The sequence below is a fragment of the Cavia porcellus genome, unplaced genomic scaffold (assembly GCF_034190915.1).
Source record: "Cavia porcellus strain 051 isolate PalLab524CR breed Dunkin Hartley unplaced genomic scaffold, mCavPor4.1 scaffold_17, whole genome shotgun sequence".
In the NCBI taxonomy this organism is placed as follows: Eukaryota; Metazoa; Chordata; class Mammalia; order Rodentia; family Caviidae; genus Cavia; species Cavia porcellus.
Genome location: NW_026947500.1, coordinates 29,122,055 through 29,145,672, shown reverse-complemented (window position 1 = coordinate 29,145,672; position 23,618 = coordinate 29,122,055). Strand labels below are relative to the sequence as shown.

At 47.5% G+C, this 23,618-nt stretch overlaps 1 protein-coding gene across 4 annotated transcripts in view; it reads right to left on the bottom strand.

The window, feature by feature from the left end:
- Positions 1-23,618, bottom strand: part of Nadsyn1 (NAD synthetase 1) — a 39,106-nt gene that overhangs the window by 322 nt on the left and 15,166 nt on the right. For 2 of the 4 annotated variants that reach the window (XM_063227702.1, XM_023564434.2), the window contains 14 exons: positions 20,709-20,797; positions 20,432-20,549; positions 19,693-19,824; positions 17,820-17,894; positions 16,390-16,514; positions 15,885-15,933; positions 15,313-15,415; positions 14,669-14,837; positions 13,568-13,703; positions 12,385-12,491; positions 6,733-6,864; positions 5,225-5,294; positions 3,659-3,787; positions 2,956-3,132 (listed from right to left, as the gene is read on the bottom strand). In XM_063227702.1, the coding sequence (XP_063083772.1) occupies positions 2,956-3,132; positions 3,659-3,787; positions 5,225-5,294; positions 6,733-6,864; positions 12,385-12,491; positions 13,568-13,703; positions 14,669-14,837; positions 15,313-15,415; positions 15,885-15,933; positions 16,390-16,514; positions 17,820-17,894; positions 19,693-19,824; positions 20,432-20,549; positions 20,709-20,797 (1,611 nt within the window). Of the gene's footprint in view, positions 1-2,955; positions 3,133-3,658; positions 3,788-5,224; positions 5,429-6,732; positions 6,865-12,384; positions 12,492-13,567; positions 13,704-14,668; positions 14,838-15,312; positions 15,416-15,884; positions 15,934-16,389; positions 16,515-17,819; positions 17,895-19,692; positions 19,825-20,431; positions 20,550-20,708; positions 20,798-23,618 lie in introns of those variants that run through there. The other 2 variants (XR_010040169.1, XM_063227703.1) reach the window with 2 other exon arrangements.

Here is a 23,618-nt window from a genome sequence, read left to right as displayed (position 1 = left end):
GGTTACCAAATGGTATCTGCTGAAATCACAGTGGGGATGGCAGCTTTCTGGAGGTCACTGGGTATGAGAAGATGACAGGTGATTTTATCTTGAACTCTTTATTTCTAGGTAGGAGCCAAGCTCTGAACTTCTGTTAAAGAAGCCAGAGTTGGGCAAGGCTCTTGCTTCCTGCTCTGGGTGACCCAATGCCCAGCCTGTCCTTGAGGCTCAGCTGTCCCCTTCCTAGAGGTCTGCTGGGATGCAGGATGGCCCAGAAGGTGGACATTCACTGTTGTGGCCAGGTGTGGGGTTCATCCAGGAGCAGTGGGGATGCAGGGCAGCAGCATCTTTCTGCCCAGCCCTTTGCTTCTCACTGACTTCTACTAGAACCCTCCCTTCCAGCAAATCAGCAGGTCACAGAATCTCCTTGTTGTAGTAAGAATTCCCAAAGACTTCAGCCCCATGGTCAGTCCTCAACATCAGCACCCTGGCACAAAGGTTGGGGTCCCTCTCTGCTGGGAGAAGGTGAAGGTGGCATTCTGGGCATGGCAGGATGTCCACAGCATCCCTGCACTCTATCTGCTAGATGCCAACAGCACTAACTGCATCCTATGATGACTCAACGTATCCCCAGACATTGCCTGAGGCCCTGGGGGTGGGGAGCAACACCCCTGTAGACAGCACATAGTGTCCGCCTGGTCCCACCTTCAGTCTGCACATCAGCTGCTCAGGGTACCTCTGCTGACTGTAAGGCTGTCAAAGGCTCCTCCAGCCTTCTGAGACTGTGGCCGCACAGAGCACTCTACAGTTCGCCATTTTTACACCGCCTACACGGTCCGTAGGCCACTATTTGGCCATCTCCCCTGGGCTAGAAATAGGTCACATCTAACTTGCTCCCTGTGGATCTGCACTGGACCTAAAAAAGGGAAGGAAAGGAAGACCTACACTTATTTTTGTAGTGACTTTATCAGTCCTTCCCTTATTCTACTATTAATTAGTAAAAGGGAAAATGGGGTGGTTTAAAAGACGCGTAGCCATCTGGAGACTCAGCTGTTTGGAAGTGACAGTGATTGGCACCACTCTGATAAAGTGATACACGGCTACTAACTTTAGTACACTCAATGCTAGTAAGTGCGGCACACTCAAAAATAGCACATGCTGAACGCCGATTCACTCCAGATGTACTTGGAAATTCGCACAACCGCTATGAAAAACACCCAAAGATGGGAATTTCAGAGTCCATTGGGGACGCATGGCTACAGGAAACACAGCCTATCTACACAATGGAATACTATTCTGCCTTCAAAAGAAGGGCATCCTGTGGTTTGAAATGACTTTGACACACTGAAAGGACATTAGGCTATGTGAAACAAGCCAGGCCCAGAAAGACAAATATCACCGGGTCTCATCCATACATGGAATCTAGAGATATTATACTCTTTCTAGAAAGTAGAGTGGGGAATTGTGGTTCCCAGGGACTAAGCGAGAGGACAGGGGAGACGGTGCTCAAAGGCTGCAACATTTCAGTGAGGCAGAAGGGAGACGTTCAATGATAAATTACACCACACAACGGGCTGGGGATTTAGCTCAGCGGCATAAAAACCTGCCTTACAAGCAGGCGGGCATGAGTTCGATTCCCGGTACCGATTAAAAAACAAGAAAAAAGGAAAGAATATTACACCACACGGAGACTGGAGCTAATGACAATGCACTGTACACAGAAAACTATGACTAAAGTAGACTTTAAGCGTTCTTATTTCAAAAAGAGAGTTGAGGGGCTGGGGATTTAGCTCAGTGGTATAAGTACCTGCCTTGCCAGTGTATGGTCATGAGTTCGATCCCCAGGATCAGTAAAAAAGAAAAAGACAAAAAAAGAGAGAGAGTTGATACATGTTGTTTGACTTAGGCACTCCACAATGAGTATATACAAGGGCTGATTAGGAGACACGGTGAACATTTTACAAATTATTACAATAAAACACAACACTGCCATTAATGCTCCTTAAAATACTCTCCCTTACTTTGAATACCTTTATCTCACTGCTTTTGCCACTTTTTGAAATAGTTTTGGATGTCCAATTTCATGAGATTTGATCTTAAAAATACTGACTTTTCATGCTGAGAGGCAGGTAAGAAGAAAGAAAGGAGGAAGAGAAGGAGGAGGAAGAGAAGGAAGAGGAAGTGAAGAAGGAAGAGAAGGAGGAGGAGAAGAAGGAGGAGGAGGAAGAAGAGAAGAAGAGGAGGAAGAAGAAAGGAAAAATATTACGATGTGTCCTCATCTACCTGTTCACTAAACCTGGCACCACACAACTTCTGCTCTTCCCCAAAGCCAGAATCACCACGAAAGATAAACATTTTGAACTAGTTCAAGGCACCAAGGCAGCTGTGACAGCACAACTAAGAGACACCCATGGAGAGGACTTCCAGGACTGCTTCAGAAAGTGCCAGGAATGATGGAATAGGTATGCTTGAAGTGAGGGGCAGTATTTGGGGAGGATTAATGGCAATGTGGTTTTACTGCATAAATTTCTAAAAAATTACACTATATTTTAAATAGCATGTGGTATTTCCAAGTATCATGCTGCATACCATAAGCACATATATGCAATTTTTGTCCATTAAGAAATTAAAAAGGAGGGGGTGGGGATTTAGCTCAGCCGCATAAGCGCCTGCCTTGCAAGCAGGCAGTTGTGAGTTCGATCCCTGGTACCGATAAAAACGAAAAAGACCAAAAAAATTTAAAAAAACAAAAACCTTCCCATATACTTGCTCCTTTGCAGAAATGAGCATAGTAAAATATGCCTCTGGGGCCGGGGATTTAGCTCAGCGGCATAAGTGCCTGCCCGGCAAGTGTGAAGTTATCAGTTTGATTCCCAATACAAAAAAAAAAAAAAGACCTCTGTGCAGAGAGAAGTTCTTGATCCCCAAAGCTCATGCCCGCTACACACAGAGAAAGGCACTTGGCAAGTGACACACCTGAGTTTCAATGCACCGGAACTGCCACGGCCAGCGTGTATTGTACAGGAAGGGCCGCAGATCAAACCTATTGTCATCAGGGCTATAGTTCTCCGCGTGATAGGCAGGTGTGAGCGTGGTCATCTTGTGTCTGTTCACGGAGTACTTCCAGAAGAATCGCTTCACCTTGTCAGCCACCTGGTGGGAGCATGACACACAGGTTTCAAGTAAGCGAGTCCAGAAAGACCTGAAGTCAGAATTCTCACACTGGACAATGTAAGAAAGCAGCTAGTGGCTGACAGCCCTGTGCATGGGCTTCCCTGGTGGAAGAAAGGACAGTGCCAGGGCTGAGGGGTGGAGTCCCCGGGTCCAACCCTGCTGTGTTTTGGGACACCGAGTGGGCCCACAAACATGTTTCATGAGTTGCCAAGGGATCAGCACATCTGTACACTTCTGTCCAACAAGGCTCACAATGAACAGAATGCACAGTACCACATTCTGACCTGCCTCTATGCTGCCCTTGCAGAAGCAGGGGCTTGGTGCATGTGTGCACCTGGTATAGCTGAGACTCACTGGCGTTAACTCAGGGCAAACTGAGGCCCCGAGCTCATGAAAAGCGAGCAATGGGAAGTATTACTGCATGGGACCCAGCAGGCTCAGTGGACTGCCGCACACACAGCTTTGCCTGCTGGCCTTCTCTGCAGGACGTCATGTGTAGCCTCACCTGTCGTGGGGTACAGGTGTCCTTCCACATGGTGAGGAGCTTGCAGAACATGCTGTAGGGCCCCGCCTTCGCTATCTTCCTGAGCCTCCCGTACACAGAGAGCTCTGAGTATGTCATCCCCATGTCATCCTGCAGAGGACAGAGATCCATTATAGGACACCATGAGCTAGAGCCTGAAGGGACCACATTGTTCCTCAGTGGTGGGCACTGGAGGCTCAGGGTATGAGAAGATTCCCTAGGGCCTGAAGCAGAGGACAGTACTACTTCCCAGCACTGGCTGGCTAAACAGGTGGTGTGATTTGGAAACATGACCAAGAACCAGATATTGGGTTTGAGGACTACAGAGGGGACCTGTGGCCACCAGAGGACATGTTCATCTCCTGAGCACAGGTTCCTGTGATGTTATTTGGAAAAAGGGGTCTTGACAGCTGTCATTAAGTTAAGGACCTTGAGATGAGGTGACGCTGCCAACATCATGGAGCCGAACCATGAATGCTTCAAGACACATTTGAAAGGATCAGCTCCATACCATGGCTCACACCAGTCACTGCCTTTTCCACTGTCACAGCTGCCAAGCCCCAGAGTATCACCACAGTGACAGTGACACTGGCCTTCAATAGTCCACAGCAACTGGGCCCTCGCCTCTGGCCAGTAACTGTGGGGTCTGCAGTGATGTGGCCCAATTGGCCATGCTGGCATTCCCTCAGGCCTCAGTCCCAATGTCACCTTCCCAGGGCCCTGTTCTGACCCACATATAAGAACACTGCTATCACCTCTGTCTCTCTTACATCCAAAGCACTTATAGCCTACGGGCCATCCTGGTTAAATCCTTCTTGTCTATCACCTCCAGGGAACATCAGCATTTTAAGATCAGTAGCCACATGTTTCTCCCCTGTGGAATCCCTGGCACTGAACAGGTTCTGGGCACAAGAAGCTGTGTATTTGGTTTCTTTGCATGAAGTACAGATTTCCTAGGGTGATATCTTAGCTCCTCCAATGCAACAATAGCAGGTGGAGACTTTAATACTGCACTTTTGGTATGAGAACAGCAGATACCAGCAGCAAGGGTCAGGGGCTAGGGGACACTGCAGACCAACTTCCCAGCAGCACTGAAGAGCCCTCATCTCACGAGCGCTAAAACACTGAACCCTACAAAGTTGGGGTGGCCTCACATGCTTGAGACTCTGGGTTGATCCTCTACACTGACATGCACAAAAATAATCCTTTGAAAAATCCCTTCAACCCAGTAAAGGCATGAGAACAAAGTGGACCTTAACCTCACGCCATACACAAGAGTTGACACAGTAAGACCACAGACCTGAATGTAAGGGCTAAAACTTTTAGAAGAAAATACAGAAGTCAATCTTTTGTGTTCAAAGGAGGCTGGAGGGTCAGTCCCCAGAGACGTCTTCATTAAAGCTGTGAACTATGGCTGGCGGCCCTGATGATTCAAGGCCAGTGTGAAACAGGAGGTGCCCGAATCTTCTCCAAGGTTTCACGGAGCAAAGAAAATCCCTCCCGAGTCAGGGACAAGGGGAAAAGGCACTGTGACAGTCATCCCATTACCTCGTCTGTCTGGGACACCTGACCATCAGCCAAGGGCTCCAGCTCTGCGGTGGCTGGCGCTGAGAGGATGCTGTGACCAAGACACAGAGGACAATCACCAGGCTGCTGCTGTGCTCGTTGTCAGTGGGGAACCCCAGACCCACTGTCCCCCAGCAGGTGGCCACTGCCTGCAGAGTACAGCTGAGGTTCATGGTGCATGGTGTCCTGATGGGAGGCACAGCACAGCATCTGTCTGAGGACAGGGCTCCCCGTGCCCTGCGGATGCCTAGGAGCACCCTGGCCTCCACCCACATGTGGCTGGCAATATATTCCCTTGTGACAACTCCAAGTCACCAGGGAAGACAGCAAGCAGAAGGGCATTCCCCATGCAGGAACGATGTGGGAAAGGCCTAGACTGGCTTCAGGTATTAAATCAATCAAGAAACACAGTTAGGAGCTAGGTATGGTGATGGACACCTATAATCTCAGCTCTCAGGGCATCAAGGCAGATGGACTGTCATGAAGTTTGAGGCCAGCCTGGACTAAATAGTGAGACACTGTCTCACAAAACAAACAAAGAAAAAAATTAAAATAAAAAAAAAGTGGGCCTGGGGATACGGCTCAGTGGCCAGCACCGGCCTGGCAAGGGGACAGGTCTTGAGTTCAAGCCCCAGAACCAGAAAATAAAGTAAAATAAAAAATGAAAATAAAAAAAGAGGGAAAGATGTGGACACTAGAATAAGAAATTACAAAATTAAAATCCATAGCCTAGAGAGATAAGAAATTTGGGATAAGGAAAATTGGGACAAGAATTGTTTTGCTATTGTTATAAACTTGCTAGGGCTATTTAACTCTTTAAGTCATCATATAGTACCTTGGGTAAAAATAAATTTTACCTATAATCCCAGTATTCTGGGAGGCTGAGGCAGGAGGATCCCAGCCAAGATAATTTAGCAATTTAGTGAGACTCTGTCTCAAAATTAAAAAAAAAAAAAGAAAAGGGCTGGGTATGTAGCTCGGTGTAAAGCCCCGATTTCAATTCCCCATACCACAGGGCAAAACAAAACACGATACAACACAAACCAGGCATGGTGGTATACAACTGTCATCCTGGCTGCGGCAGGAGGATAACAAGTTTGAGCCCTTTAAACAACTTAGTTACTTAGCCAGACCCTAGCTCAAGATAAAAAAAAAAATTAATAAAGGGCTGGGGATGTAGCTCAATAGGAAAACCCTAGGTTCCAGCCCCAATAATGGGAAAGAAAGGAAGAAAAAGGAAATATCCTTGAGTACCAGTGCTTGCAAGGGTGTCTTCTACGTCAAATTGGTGGAAAAGAGGCGGCAAAGGCAGGAGGCAGACACAGACCACCACCTGGCCGGGCAATGACAGACAGGGTGACCTGGCTGAGGAACGGTAGAGGAAGGGCAGCTGCTCTCACCAGGGGACGTGGAGCTATGCACGGAGGCCAAGTGAGGTGAGCGGCCTGGTGGCCTGAGCCCCAGCCCCAGCCCAGGGGGTGCATACTCACCGCTGCAGCGCGGGGAGCTGGAAGTGCTCCATGCAGAACTGGATGAAGGCTCTCAGGTCAGTCTTGCTGATTCCGCCGATGGGGTTGATGTCTGCACTGGAGCAGTCGTACTTGGTCAGGTAGCCGAGGAGACTGAGAGAAAGAGAAAGAGAGAGAGAGAGAGAGAGACAGAGAGAGAGAGAGAGAGAGAGAGACAGAGACAGAGACAGAGACAGAGACAGAGAGAGATTGAGATTGATTCCCAAGGGTACTCCAGTCCTGCAAAGTCTTCCCACTCTGGCCAAGTGCAGACTCACTTCTTCCAGAAGCCTAGAATCCAGAAGCCTGGCAGACTCTGGGGTCCTGGAGAAGGCTGCACGGATAGGAAAGGTTGCAAGGGGGAGAGGCAGGGAACAGTCTGGGCCAGCAAACAGGCTTGGGCATCCCCAGCACCCAGCAGGAGACTCTCATGCTCCTGTCTCCAAGGTACTGTCATATCCCCTCTCTCCCAAAGCCTTCCCAGTGCTGTGGATGCGTGTGTGGGCTCCCTACAGAGCCAGCCTTCACCTGGCTCCTGCTCTCACCTCCCCCTCCGCAGTGCCCCTCTGCTCGCCTTGTCACACCAGCTTCTGAATACAAGACAGTGCCCGCCCTTGTTCCTGCACTCTTCAAAGTCAACTTCTGGAAGAGCCGACTCTGAACTCTCTCCTGGGCCTGCCCTAGCAGGTCTCCCATCCCTCATTCTGAGGATTCCTGGGCTGCTAGGACTGGTCCTCCCTCCTGCTGCGGTCTTACCCCAGGATATCTGCACAGGCTGTATCTGAACCACACTCCCACCCTCACTGCCTGCAGGCCTTTACAAAAGTGCTTCTCAGAGAGGCCTTCCCTGACCAACCTTAGACCTGCAGACTCACAAAACTTCCAAACTCCTTTTCCTTACTTTGATTTTCTCTGTAGATGTTTCATGGATATATATACACTATTGGTTTTGCTATTATCTGTTTGTTTCTATTAAAGTAACACAGGAATTCTTCCTCTGTTCTGTTCACAACACCAAGAAGAATGCCTGAAATACAATAGTTGTTCAACAAGTACCTGACAAAAGAACCAACAGGATTGGGGCTGGGGATTCATCTCAGCAGCATAAGCTCCTGCCTGGCAAGCGCGAGGTCATGAGTTCGATCCCTGGTACCACCAAAAAAAAAAAAAAGGAACCAACAGGAATGCAACTGAATGAAAAATTAGAATTAGAAGCAATTAGAAAATTAAAATTTAGAAAAAGAAAAATCTTACAATACTATAGAAAATTATAAACTTGAGATTCTATTCCAGAATATAAAGAAAAATAGTAATGGCTATTATGGAATGAGAAGAGCATAATGCATGAACAGATGGAGAAGGCAGAAAACATAAACAGACACAACAAAAATGTGAAACCGACAGGACAGAACAAACACAACTAAAACATAATAAAAGTTTTTTTAATCTTAGAGAACCTGTCTACTTATAAGGAAGGCTTATCAGAAAAAGATGATAAAAAAGATGAATGTCTAATAGATGTTCTGAGATGTTTCTTTATTGTCTACATATAGGTCACTTAACAGGGCACTTCTTAATTAGTAAGCATTCTTGTTCCATCAAGGCATCCAACAACTCGAAGACAAACATACACCTCGGATTTACAATCCACTCAGTCCACAGTCAATCAACTAAGATAAAATGTCCACATATCTGTTGACTTCATAATGCTCTCTGATTAGTGGCCCTCAGTAGAACAACATTAGATCAGAGTTAATTATGTTTATTCTCAAATCATTTGAGTATTTATTTTCCTCTCTGAATAGTCACTGCAGTATATGGTACATGCTAAAATCTGTACATGCTCAGAGTGCAACTACCTTGGGAAAAATATTCAAGTTTTGGTAAAATTTTAAATACCAAAATATAATGGGTAAAAGTTATGAAGAGAAAATGTTATAATAATTTTACAACAGGTCAAATCCTTGTTTATCTACAAAAGTAAAACTGTATTCTCCATTATGTCAGGGCTCAGAGCATATCTGATTCCTCTACATCCCCATCAAACAAATAATGCCCTTGGGCCGGGGGATACAGTTCAGTGGTACAGTGCTTGCCCAGCAAGCACTGAATTCAATTGCTGGTACCAGTAATAATAATAATAATACCCTAACACAAGCACTGGAGGCAAAGGAAAGGAGAATTAACAAAGTAGGCATAGAGGGCAAGCATTTTTAGCAGATATAGTGTCGGTTTTATATTAAAGAAATATGCTTCAAAAGTAAATAAAAATAGAATACATTTGCAGACATGCAAAGATACTAGAGACAGTACAACACATTATAGATAAACATGAAGAATGGATGTGCACATGGATGCTTGGTGGGAGGGTGTAGGAGCAGGTAGATAGGTAGATGGATGGATGAGTGGATGAATGGATGGGTGAACAGGCAAGAGGATGAGTGAATGAGCAGGTGGATGGTGGGTGCTTGGATGCATGAATGAGTGGATGGACAGATGAATAGACAGATGGACAGGTGGTGGGTTAGCTGACAGACAGATAGATCAGTGCAAAGGCTAATAAATGACAGTTTTACAACTTTCTCAGCTCATAAGAAGAAACTAAGAACAGCCAAGAGAACAGTTGAGAGGAAGAGATGCTCACTTAAGAGAAGTCGGGAAACTGAATCTAAGGAAGATCTCCCATCCTCCACTGCTAGCAGCTTGAATTTTATCTGGAGATAAAACAGCATCTGGAGGTATTTTCTTTCAACAAGAAAGCACAATGAGAAAGAGAATATTTTCAGTGTCCATCAAAATGAACTATCTGGTTTCGAGGTGAAAATAAGAGGCAAAGAAATGATGTACAGTGTAGTGGAGAAGCCAGGAAAAGGAGGCAAGCCCACACATAGCTAGTGGGGATACAGTCACACTGGCCACAGGAAAGAAGGACCACAGGATGGATGACACAGGTGCCGGAGCTGGTTTGGGCTGGAGTCAGAGAGAGCAGCATCAGGCTAATCTGCATGCTCCAGTCATTCTGCAGAAACAATGATGCGATGCGTACCAAACTTCCATGACTCTCCTCCTTGTATATTTCACAGACAGGACATGTACTGATCAGAGCCTGTAGGATGAAGTCTCCAATCCCCAGGCCCACACAGCAGGAGGTATGCAATAGGCAAGCAAATGAAGCTTCATCATATTTACAACTGCTCCCCACGGCCCACATTATCATCTGAGTTCCACCTCTAGTCAGATTAGTAGTGGCATTATATTCTCATAGGACAGCAAACCCTACTACCCATGCACATGCGAGAGATCTAGGCTGCGTGTTCTCTATAGAAATGTAACCCCCAGTGACGCAAGGTGGAGCTGATGCTGTGAAGCTAGCACTGAGAAATGGCTCAAATACAGATTAAAACTAATAGACAATTTTGATTGTACGGGGACAATAATCAATTGCCTACAGATTCATATCAAGACTATCAGTGATTGGCAAATGACAAGCTGCATCTGTTGGCAAGATGTAAGTCAGAAACTAATCCTTTAGTCGACGTGTAGCCCACCAGCTATTTTATTTACCACTTCCATGTGCACTTCTTTTCTGCACTGTGCAATTGTTTCAGTCACAGATGTTGTAAGCCCACAGGCTAACTCTAGCCAAAATGAGTCAAAAACAAATGTCACTGGACAGCTGCTTTGAAAAGCAGGGAAGACCCAATGATGACACAGCAGAAAAGGCTAAGGCTGGCAACAAAAACAAAGTTGTCTTTTAAAGAAAGTTCCAAGAGTGTTACTTAAATTACAGGTTCACTCCAACAAGTGATTTACATTCTCTGAGCCTGCTTTCTATAGTATGTGGCAACCAGCTATCCAACAAAGCTGTAAAATCTTAGTAACTGCTTCTCCATGTGAAGAAAAGGTATCTTGCATTAAAAGACAAGTCTTTGGAGTATTTCAAAAGAAAAAAAATGTGAACATGAAAAACAGAAGTAATTATTGAAGGCCCTTAACCAAATGTGCCAGCACTGACAGCATCAGGCTTAGTGGCTGACTGCATTGCTAACGCTAGGAATCCCTTTACTACTGGTGGAGAGTGATCTGGCCTGCGGCTAAGGACATTCATTGCAAACTTTTAGGAGACACTGTGGCTTAAAAGGTGGCACATGTTACTCTTTTGGCTAGCATCATAGCTAGGCAAACTGATGAAACAGCAAAAGAGCAACTCTGTGGAGCAACTCTGAGGCAGGATTAATGAGCCACGGTGGTAGAAAATTCAGATTGATGAGTCTACCAATGTTGATAATAAAGCTTGTTTTTGTGGGACCTCTTTTTCAGGAGGATGTGTATGAAGACATATTAGGTGCACTTTTGTGGCCAACCAACACCATAGATTCAGAACTATTTAAGTCTTCAAACGATTATAATATATCAAGAAAACTGAAATGGTCACTTTGTGTCAGTATATGCATGGATGGAGCAGCTGCCATTATGGAGCAACTTCCTGGTTTCACAACGCAAATCAAAGAGGTCACTTCAGAATGTGAGTTCATGAGTCTATATCATCCATATAGAAAGTCTGGTTAGCCAAAAATATCACCTGAACATAACAATGTTTTGTAGGATGTGACCAAAAATCCATGTCTATGAGGAGATGGATGCAGGGTGCACACATCTTCTCTTATACACAGAAGTGAGATAACTGTCTAAAAGAATATCACTGGTTAGAATTTTTCAGTTGTGAGAGCTGCCCTAAAAATTTCTTTTAGAAAAACAGTCATCACTGGCAGCATTTTTCAGTGATACACAATAAGTCTCAAAACTCACTTACTTGTGTGACATATTCAACCTGCTCAGTGAACTCAATCTGTCACTTAAGGAGAGAATAACAACTGTGTTCAAGTTGGCAGATAAATTGGCTGCATTCAAAGCCAAATTGAAATTATGTGGCAATGGTGAACACTGATTTTTAAAAAATATGTATTTCAAACATTAGCAGAGATTTTGAAAGAGACTAAACCAGGGCCTTCTTTCTTTCTACTACTGTACGAGTGCCTATCTCATCTTTCAAAAGAACTTGAGCATTATTTCCCAACCATGAGACATGTGTGAATAAGCCAGGTGAATCAATTTCATCTGGTTAGAAGAGGATCAACTGCCTGAGACTGAAAATGACAGTGTCCTTCAAAGTATGTTTGAAATAACTTCAAATATCCGTATGTTCCACATTAAAGTCAAGACAAAATATCCTGAAATTGTTACAGAAGCACTGAAAAGCCTGCTTCCATTTTCAACATCCTGTCTTTATGAGGCAGAGTTTTCTGCAGTAATAGCCACCAAAATAAGATTATGGAGCAGACTGGACCTAAGCAACACACTTCAGGTGTCAGTGACGCCCATCATCGTCAGATGGGACACCTACCTAGTTGAAAAAAAAAAACAAACTCAGAGCTCCCACTGATCATATGTTATGGTGAGTAATAATAGAAATAAATACAGTATCCTTGAATCATCCTGGTATCATCCTCCAATCCCAATCTGTGGAAAAATTATCTTCTATCAAACCAGTCCCTGGTGCCAAAAGATTGAGGAAACACTGCCTGAGGTAGAGTCAGGATGCCCAGGAGCCTACCACAGTGGGATCACACACACCTCTCATCCACGTTGGCAGATCCAAGCACAAGAAGCCCTCCACGGACACCCCGGGACCAGAGGCTCAGCTGGGCAAACAGGTAGGCGAGGACCATCCTGATCCGAGCCTGGAAAACACAGCAGAAAGAAAGAATTACTCTGCAGTGGGAATACAGGAGGGTACACACCGCTGGCTCCACCCTAGAACAGGAGGAAGGTTTCCCAACAATGCTCCAAAAATGTTTGGGGCTTTCCAGCTCTCAGAGGAAAATCTCAAGGCATTTCTGGAGTTCCCCAGCAGTACCCATGTGAGCACGGAGGGTCCCAGCTCCTCCATCTCTGGAACCTGGGATGACGGAAGGAACTTCAGTGATGGATTTAAGTGACAGTGAGCTAGAGACAAGACTTAGACACCTCACTTTACCCCTTTTACTACTGGCACTTCTCAAAAGGGGATTTTCATGCACACAAGGGAAGGGACAGAGACATCATGGTCCCATGCAGTACAAACCTAGTGTCTCCTTCTACTGCTGAACAGAATCCACTTCCACCACAGCGGCCCAGGACAGGCCTGGCTTCTCTATAGAAGAAATGCACGCACACACACTTATTCACACACACACACACTCTGCTAGTGCTCACATTCATGCACACACTTCTGTATATACTCATGTACATGCCTCTGCAGTCCTACACATGCTCCCTTGCTTTCCCACACTCATGCACAAGCTCACATACACTTATGCATGTGGGCACACTCATACACTCATGCATATATGTCTATACTTCTGCACACATCCCTGAACATACAAATCCATGTGTTCAGACATACACTCATACAGACCTGCTAACACATTTACACACACAAATGTTCATATACTTTTGCACATACAATACACACTCTCACTTGGGCAATGCTCAACACACTAATGTACCCATACACATGGATGCATACTTTTACATTCTGCATACTTACACATTCACACACTTCATTCACATTTATGTATACATGTGCATACTTACACTTAAGATATGTCATTGTGCTCTCTCTCATACACACAGTAGTATCTATACAGAAACTTATAGGTGTGCTCGGCGTCTAGCAAGAGACCCACATTGCTAACTCATCACCAGCTGTTGCCAGGGCTATCACTGCCCCTCCCAACCTGGGAAGGGACAATGGCCCTGGTTCTGGGCACCTTACCTGTACATTTTGCAAAGCCAGGTTTTCCCTGCTGCCTCCTCCATGAGCTGAAAACAAAGGGATTTTCCCTGTCACCAGACTGAAGATGCCCACAATGGCCTTCACGGCTGGGTCAATGTTGAGACCGATGTGGTAGCTGGAAAGAAAAATGGCAAGTGTGTGTGTCTATGTGGAAGACACATAACACTTGCCACTGTGACCACTGGAAAGTGTGCGATCGTTAGTAGTCTTTAGAAGACTCATAGTGATGTGCAGCCTTTACTGTTATCCAGAACATCACCACTCAAAAGGAAACCCTGGCCCTGTTCACAGTCATGCCCTGCTCCTGCCTCCTCCAGCCCCAGGCATTAATCTGCCTTCTCAAGCTATGGATTGAAAACCACTAATCTGCTTTCTCAGTCAATGGATTTGCCTAATCTGGATATTTCATAACAAATGCAGTCACATAACTGTGGCCTTGCATCCTTTACTCAGCACAATGATTTCATTGTTTTTCCATGGTGCAGTAGGCATAGTGCATCATTCCTTTTTATGACTGGATAGACTCCACTGTATGGACAATGGAACGAACAGGCATCTCTTGGTTCGTGTGCAGAGTGCTGCTGTGGATTTTCTTGGGTAAGTAACTATTTGGGTGTTTGGTGCCTGCCTCCAGCTCTCCTGAGTGTACACCTAGGAGTGGAACTGCTGGTGGGAGCAGCTCTAGCAACGCTCAGCAAACTGAACAGACGGGTCCTTTTTGCCCAAGAGGCAAACAAATGGAAAGCTTGGAATGAAACCAAGTCTTGACTCTCTGAAAGTACTCTCTCTACCTTCTCCACTGGCACAGGCAGCCAGGGATAGAGGAAGGGACAGAAGTGGAAAGTCTCTCTGCTGAGCTAACTTCCTATGCTTCCATGCTGGAGCACACCTGATCTACAGCCATGCCTGGGATGCAGGGAGCATATGGTTTTCCTAGAATCCCACTCCAATTAAAAGAAGGTAGAAAAGAGATCAGTTCTTAGACCCATCTTGAACACTAAGCTGTCACAGGCAGAGTTGATAGCAATCTTGATCCATCTCACAGGTGCCTTGTTGTGATAAGCATTAGGGCTGATTTACCTTCCAATCTGCTGGGCCAGTTCTCCGGCCCTGCTGCATGTTTCCTGGGAGGAGTTCTCACTGGCCATGTAGCAGGTGGTCAATATGCGTCCACACAGCTCCTGAGGGGCCTGAGGGGTATAGCTGCTCTCATCCACAATGGTCCGGATGTCAGCCAACACTTCCTGATCTGGATCCCCCAGGAGATCAAGCAGAAAGGCAGTGTTATGTACAAACTGTCTGCACGACTAATCCCAGCCCATCACTAGGGAATCTGCAAAGCTAATTCAATCTATCCCCAGGGTTTCTGCATGGCCAGGCCAGGCTATCCCCCTGACAGCTGATGTCTTCACTGTGTTTTTCCCCTGCATACACTAAGGCTGTCTCCAATATTGCTGCACACCAGGGGATGATCAGACTAGGTTTGTCTAACCACAGAGCTGCTGCTCTTTCACTGGGTTACACTGTTGACAAAGGGCAGGAGGTAGATTCAGCTCTCTACGCACGGCCACACCTGGTTTATCTAGTGAGGGGCTTTCATGGCCCTGGGGTGAATATGATATGACAACGGGCACAGCCACAAACCCTCCATCAGCCTGGGGTTCTCCTCTGTCATTTTTGCTCCCCACCCCTGGAGCTCCCTGGGTCCCATGGATGTCACCTACTTCCTCTCGCCACCGCCTCACAGACCTGATGGCACATGGAATAGACCAGGCAGGCAGTAGCTGCGCTGTCCACACCACCACTCAGGGACAGGAAAAACCCCGCCTGGAATGGGCCAACCAAGCAAGGTATTAGCAGAATTTCAGAGAAGCAGCACACTGAGAGATCAGCCCACCTCTGCCCAGCAAATCCCAGGGAGACCCACATTCATGGATGTCAACTCCATCCAGCAGTGAGAATAATCCCCCATGAGCGCCGGAGGGCTAAAGAGATGGAGACTTCCACGGGGGGTTTCTCTACGGCTGACTCTCAACAAACTACAGACATGCAGCATGGCAAAGCACAAGACAGTGAGCTCTCAACCTCTAGGTAGTTGTGCTAAGTCTCCAAAGAAGCCAAAGCTGCCCATACCCATCCGGCCTCCGGTTAAGGCAGACATTACCCCTACCCTCAAGACAGGGTGAATAAATGCTTTCAGCTGAACATGGGGAAAAAAATTATGAGTTTCCTCTAGAGTTAAATACAGACCAATCAATAGAAGAACAGTGAGCTGGCTAGAAACTGGATGTCTTACCTGTTGGCTGCGTCTTAAATAATCCCAGAGCCAGCAGGCAGGTCCAAGGCTGTAGAGCAATCAGGGTGGTGAGAGTGGAGCAGTGAGGCCTGGCTCATTGTGCACCTGTGTGGCCACCCCAAGGATAGTGACATAGAGGAGCTGACAGGTGGGACTAGGCTCCTGCCATGTTCCAGTCTGTGCTGTAAGCACTTCATGTGAATTAGGGAATTTTAGTTCTGAAGACAGCTTGGGAGTTGAGTATGACCATTGCATTTTTTCGAAATCTGTGATACACTGGACAGACCCTTTATGCTAAGGTCACACAGCACAAGGACACAGCAGAGCCAGGGGTGGAGCCCAACAAGATACAAGCTTGTTGAGCCCAAGATCTCCCCCAAGGGAAGGCTCTGTAACCCACTGCAAATGCTCTGTGCCAACCCCAACCCCATGCAAACTGTGGCATCACTGGATGGAAGGTGACGGCCATGCAAGCACTGGGACCCCAGAACTGAGAGCCACCTACCTTATCTCCTCCTCAGGGCTGTGGTATTTCCACTCTACAGGCTCAGTGACAGGCTGTAGCAAGTCCTCATGGTGTGACAGAGCAAAGTCCACCTTCACTCGGGGATAGGAGTTCACCCTGCTGGCCTGTTATTGGACATGCAAGATAGAGTGAGATATCCGCATTACAAAAGCCTTCACAGGTGCCTGTGACTCCACCAGCCAGGGAGACACAAACTAGACCCACAAGGAGACCAGCCAGCTTGAATCAAGAGCAACAGGTGATGACAAGTGCCAGTGGGGGTGTGCAGAGCTCACAACCACACAAACTGTTAGCGGGGACAGAAAGTAGGCAGCTGCTCTGAAAAATACTGTTGGCCTCCCAGAAGGTCAGGCTACAGTGAAGAATCAGCAGCTCCACTCCTGAACACAGCTATTTAAAGACACTAAGCAGGTTCCCACCCACTCAAAAGTCTGTCCATGAGTATTACTACTGACAAATACCATGAATGCTTTAGTGTCCAAGGGCTAAACATACTGTGGTCCACCCACACGAGAGAACACATTCAGCCAAGAAAGGAATGACCTCTTGACATACACCATAACATGCAAAAGACTGGAAAATACTCTATAAAGTGAAAGAAGCCATATATAAATCAACAAATACTGTCTGATTCCATTCCTATGAAATGTCCAGAATGGACAGGTCCTCAGAGATAGAGACCAGATTAGTGGTCACCAGGCCAAGGGAGGGGGACAGGAGTGGCTGCTCATAGACACTGCTCTATTCGGGCCTGGAAATATTCTCACCTTGACTATATGACTGTTACAATTCCATGAATGTAACAAAAATGATAGAAACTTGCTATAATGGGTAAACCATGTGGCAGGAGAATTATAGCTCAATAAAGCTGTTATTAAGAAAATGGTCCTGTAAGCTTCAGCTTCACACTTCTGCAATGTTTGCAAAATCGCTGCAGTATGATAATCAGTGACCTGGAGTCCTATAGAAATGCTAGGACCCCTAGTTGGATGAAGGCCATGCTCACATTCAGGGGTCTGGGACATGTTCACTCATACCTTAGACCTCGTGCCAACTCCATCATGGGGGTCAGCCTTGGCTGCCTGTTGGTGATACTGCCCTCATTGTTGTCCCCAGCCCAGGGCTTCCAGTCTCCCAGGCTGGTTAGGCCTCTTGCATCACTGTCTCACCTGCATGGACCTTACAGCCCCACCTCCTGCTGCCTCAGCTGGTTGTGCATGTCTGACATCCCAGTGCTCAGACAGCTGATGACTGAGGACAGCTGGAGCCTAGGTTTTCTCGGAACCACATCTTCCATGCTCCATGGGCATTGTCACCCTGGGCCCACAGCCTCAGCCACACTTATCAATGGAGGGGACATTTTCTGAGTCCTGGACCTGCACCCACGCAGGCCTCTACTGAGTCCTCACCGCCAGGTTCCGAGAAGAAATTTCCGCCCTGTAGCTCCTTACATCCTCCAGGTCCAATGTGGCAGTCAGGACCTCCTAAAGAGGGAATTTGAAAAAGAAGTCACAATTTCCTGCCTTTCTCTTCCCCACTGGATTCTGTGACCATTACCATTGGAGTTGGCTGTGAATGAGTCACCTCTTCTAGCAAGGCTTGAGGATCTGTGGGTGGACTCCTGGTGCCCAAGGACAGGGGATAAACCAGCTGCCAACCTAAACCTTCTCCCCTTGTGCCACCAGATCATCCATCACATTCAGACATTTGGAGGTGACCCATTAATCACAGCACAAGACACAACTTTTGGAGACAGGGACAAATGTTTCCTCCAAAACAACCTGGACTGAAAGACACCCTGAGCGTTGCTAAAATGAGACAGAGGAATGTGCTTGGCAGCTGGCATGAGTTTCTGCTTTCCCTACACGCCCTCCTTTCTACATTATGGTCACTGAACACTGAACAAGAAGGCCTTTGGGACACTGTGGCCTGGAAAGCAGCACTCAAAGAACAACTAGAAAACCTCCAAGGATTGAGGGAGACCTCAATGCTACAGCCAAGGCCATTAAACGCTTGCCTGCTTCTGGGCAAGAAAAACCCCTAGAATTCCTCTCGAGGTGACTCTCCTTGGGCTACGTGTAACTGGAGGGTGGAGCAGTAATTGCTCCTCCCTAACTCCGATCCACCATGCTGCAGAAAACATCACATGAGATCTCTGTGGATGCAAAGGGCGTGAAGCAACACACATTCTGCTCCAGGCTTGGAGAATCTGCTCCTCCATGCCACATGCTTGACTCATTTTGTATGTGCAGCTACTGAAAAAATCAAAAAAGCCAAAACACTTCCGGTACAAGCATTTGGGATAAGGACTATTTTCAACCTGGTGTCATTTTTGACAATAGCAGACCTCCTGATTTGATTTGTTTTTTTGCCTCCAGAAAAAAGTAAAAAATGACACAAATTTCTGAGAGGCACTCTTATCTGCTCTCTCTTCTCTGTAAAGAAAATTAACATCCAATGAGATAAAATAAAATTCAGCCCATCTGCACTGTTATGGGTGGTTGTGTGTGCAGCTCCCCAGCCCCCCAGCTTCTCGGAGGGAATGCAGAGCCCCGGTAAGATCGTGACTCCTGTTCCCAAGGGTGGCTTGGCTGCAATGAGGACCGGTCAGCTGGGTCTTCATCTCTGGTCACTTCCTTCTGTCACATGCAGCTCTGTCCCTCACCACTGGCCCTCCATGTGTTCAAGGGCCCTTTCTCCATCAGGGGTATGGGGTCTCCTTTGCTCTCCCAAGTCTCAGAGCTGTTAGGGTAAAATTTCTCACACTAGCAAGTGCTATCTAGAGAAATCTTCCAGAAATGCTGGTCCTGATCATGGGGTCCGCAACAAACCAGAACCCTTGATCACAGGACCAGGTGGGCACTTGCTGTTCCCTGAGCAGGGGACCTCTGTTCCCCACAGTCCCTAGAATCATTCAAAAGGCCATCACAGCCTGCAGAGGAACCAGGTGGCTGCCAGTCCTCTGTCACCTCGGCACCTGATCTCAATGCCTGCTACTCACTCTGCCCCTGAGCACATGCCCAGGCAGTGCCATGTTCCATGGGGTCTTCCTTCCCAGGCTGTGCATACAGGTGACTACAATAAAAGTGCACTTCTCTCGTCTGCCATGTGTTCAGCCATCACCACAGCCCCAGGGACAAAGTGACAAGGGGAGCAGCCCAGGCAGGTCATCTGTGGAGCTCTCACCACACCGTGGGTATGGGGGAAATCGGCCTCTGAGTGTGGGGGCTGACTGGGAAAGTGCAAACGCTGCTCCCATACCGTGTTCCCGCTCACTCATACCACGTCCTCCAGAGAGAACTGGGACCCCTGTGCAAAGATGCTCCCATTCATTGCTATCATGGCACAGCCGTCGTAGTACAGCCGGTCACCGTCACAGCCCTTCTGGTTGGCCAGCAGGTAGATCCCCCCATTCTGAAAGAGACAGAGATGACAGTAAAACTGTCAATGGTGGTTCCTTAACCTCACCTGCCACTGGTACCAACTGAGATACCTGGGTGAGCCACTGTGCCCTCTTCTACTGTCTGCCCTGCTGTGGCTTCATTTGTGTCCCCATCCCAACAGAAAGGACAAGCAAGCAAGGACACAGAGCCTGCGGCTATGATTTTTCACAGTTCTCCTGGAGGCCAGGTGTTAGGTAAAATAACAATCTTCCCTTTACGGCATCCCAGTGTGGCATTGTCTTCTCCACAGGACATGATGTGGTCCTGAGAGGCTAAAGCTCTAGGTGATGCCACCGTGGTTTAAAGTTGCCTGGGAATGCTTGACTAGCACAGCCCCTCATCACAGCCATCTGCCCAGAATGAGAGCCCTGGTGCATGGACAGTCCCTGGGCGTACTGAAACTCAGGATGGATACTGTTTCTGGCTCCCTTCTCGACAGAGGTGGCAATAGTGCCTGCTTGACAGGTAGCTGTGAAGAGCAATCGAAGGCAAGGACAGGTCAGCTGAGCCCCACCCCAGGCACTGAAGGCTCAGAACGCTCCACAAAACAATGCTCTGGCAGTTCCAGAGCTACCTACCTTGGTGGTGGCCATGGTCACCAGGTCCACCCTGGCATGGGCTTTGCGCAGCACATGGTGACTGCCCGAGGCATTGGTGATGATCTCTACACCATCCAGGCCCATGTCAACATGTGGGCTGTGGCAGAGGGAAGACACTGGATGGATTCCAATGGCCCTCCCCAAGAATCTTGAGCTCTCCCTCACAGGCTCCACAGGGGATGGTCCCAAGACACACGCAAACCCTGCTGCTAGCCCAATTGAACACGGGGCTCACAGCATGGGGGACCTGGCTAACCTGTGTGGTGTCCAGAGCTCCTCACAGACCTCACTCCCGATGCAGGTATCCCACGTGGCCAGCACAGCATCCCCAAAAGGCACAGTTTCCTGTAGTCAGCAAGAAGTAACATCAGATTCTACAGAAATCCTATGCAGGCCATGAACTGGCCTAGGACCCCAGATGTCCTCAGGACTCCTCCATGAAGGCTGCCATTGTCCCAAGCCCTGCCTGTGTCCTTCCATATCCTAAGGCATGTCCAGCACCAGCTGCCACTTTCTCTCCCTAAAGCACTCTGATCACCCTATTCATGACCACAACCAGAGCTCTGAGAAGCCACCACTTGAGTTTCCATGGGCACAAATCACCATCTTCATCATCTTTATTAATAGTAATAGCTCTCATTTACCAATGATTACTCAATATGATTTGCAGCAATAAGCATTACTGTTACATGCTAGACATTTTGACCTGGTGGCCTTCTCATTCTTCTCATAGGAATGATCTAACCAAAGGTGGCAAAAAGGTTACCCAGCTCCTGAGTGGCAGGGCCAGAGGCAGAAAGCAGCTATGTCTGTTGCTAAGAGACCTGAAACCAATCGTGATGGGGCTTCCCCAGTGGTGACAGAGTCTCCCCTAAGGATGCCACATGGGTCTAATAATGAGGCTCTGAAACTAGTGGGGGCTGGTGGTAATCCCAGGGGATAGGATGACATGTTTAAAATATAGACTGACACCTAGCACATGACAGGTTAAGCCTACCCTGGCCATCTCTCTCTAGGTCAAGGTTACAGTGCTGCTGTTACTTTGTTCAGCCAAGAACAAAGCATCTTAAAGCATATCTTAAGGGTCTGGCCAGGGTCTCCTACATACATGAGTTCAATTCTCTTTATGGCCAAGAGCAGGGATGATAGTACTAACTCAAGCCTTTCCTCTCCTCTGTCTCTCCCACCAACAAGTTACTGTTACTGCAGATGCAAGGAAAGCCCTCACCCCACACCACAGTGCTAGCCAGCTGCTGGGTACTGTACTCTGCTCTCAGAGAGCCTGTCCACTCAGGCAAAGGTGGGATTCAGGCTCCCTGCCTTGATGGCACCAGGGCTCAGAGCAATGGGACGGGGTGGGGTTGCTAAAATGAAGCTCAGGAACTGATCTGTGGACTTTGGGCTGTTCACACTGGGGCAGAGATAGGGAAATCTGCCCAATTCCTAAACCTATCCCTGCTCCTTATTCACTTCTGCTCAGGGCTGACTCCAGCAATCTACCCCTGCGGTCAGTCAGATTTAGAGACACTCAGCTACAGGTTGCATGCAGCTCTGGTTGAGCAGACCCAGTTATGTGGTTCTTAGGACAGGACAGGAAGGGAAAAGAAAGAGTAGAAAGACACATGCATCTCGTGACAGGCAGGCCAATGGAGTGTTACACACATGCACACACTCACACACGCCCCTGATCTTGGGGGTCATGATGGTGTTATATTGTGCACACTGCCGTAGTTCCCAGCCTGAGAGTCCCTAGGTCCCTTGGGAGGTAACCATGCCTGGTTAGAGACTTCTTCAGCAATAGTTTTAGATCCAAACTGTGCCACAAAGATACCATGTGTGTAGAAGATGATGGACCATGAGAGTGCCATATTCATCAGTGGATTCATCTACTGTTTGCAGGTGGGGCCTGGTTTGGAGGTAGATCACTGGGAATGTAACCTACAATGGCGCATTCTTATCCTGGTCTCCTCCCTACTCTCTCTGGTTCCTGGCCAACATGGATTGAACAGATTTCCTCCACCCAAGTCCTTCCACTATGCTACTTCTGCCTTGGAGTCAACCAACTATAAACTGAAAGCTAAAATAAACTCCTCCTCTACATTGTAGGTATCACAAATTTTGTCTCAGCAACAGGAAAGTGACTAAGATACCTTCCTGAATGTCACCATGGCTATTTTGGATTAGCAAAAGCTAAGGTGTTAGGCCAAGCTTGGCCTTGCACAGCAGCTCTCCCAGGGACTCAGGGCTGCAGCCAGAAACTCAACCTGGCTTCTGGATGATTGCCAAGGGAACCAAGCCTCCATGGCAGCCCCTGCTGGTCGGGCATGGGAGATGTGCCATTGTGATGGGGAAACTGGGCTGCTGTCTGAGTCAGGGGTGGGGACTAGCCCCTGTGAGGTGGCTCCCTCCCACGGAGATTCAACAGGTCCTTATGAAGAACTATACTACATTCATGAAGTCCTTATGATGAATTTATTCCTCAACTCCATATTCCTTGTTAATTTCCTTTAGCTTTGCTAACAGAATCATATCACATGGTGATGCTGATAACAGGTATCTGTAATCAAAGACCTGCAGGGAAAGATGGATGAAGTGGGAACCAGGGTGAGGAGAGGCAGGAGAACCATCCTCCATAGGGAGCTCCAGGCTTAGCATGTCAGGCCTCAGACTCAGCCTCCACAAAAGAGGAGCAGAGCAGGGCCTTGGCAACAGAAAGAGACCCTGAGTCAGAAGTAGGTTAGCAGCGCTCAGGCCCAGGAAAGTGCCAGGCGCCAGAACAGCCTCAGGCCTCAGCTGATCCAGCAGGGCAGACTGGGGACAGGAGTGTGAAAATGAATCTTTATGTGAGGAGCAGATTCTGCAGTGGGACCAGGCCCCTTTGCTTAGCTGTGCAGTGGTAAGCAAGTTACTCAACCCTGCCACGTCTGTTAAATGAAAACCAGCTCAGTGTTTCTGAGGATTAAACCAACTCAGGTTACTTCCAAAGTCTGTTCACTTGTTCATCCATGCATCCATTCCCTCTGTCTGCCACATTCCTTGTGTACTTTGGGGTCCCTGACATCCACAGATAATGAGAACCCAGCCATTGAGCTCAGGGATATGCTCCAGCAAGGCAGGATGCTACGTTATGAAAAGATGGATGCTCTCAGTACAATGGCAGAAGTCA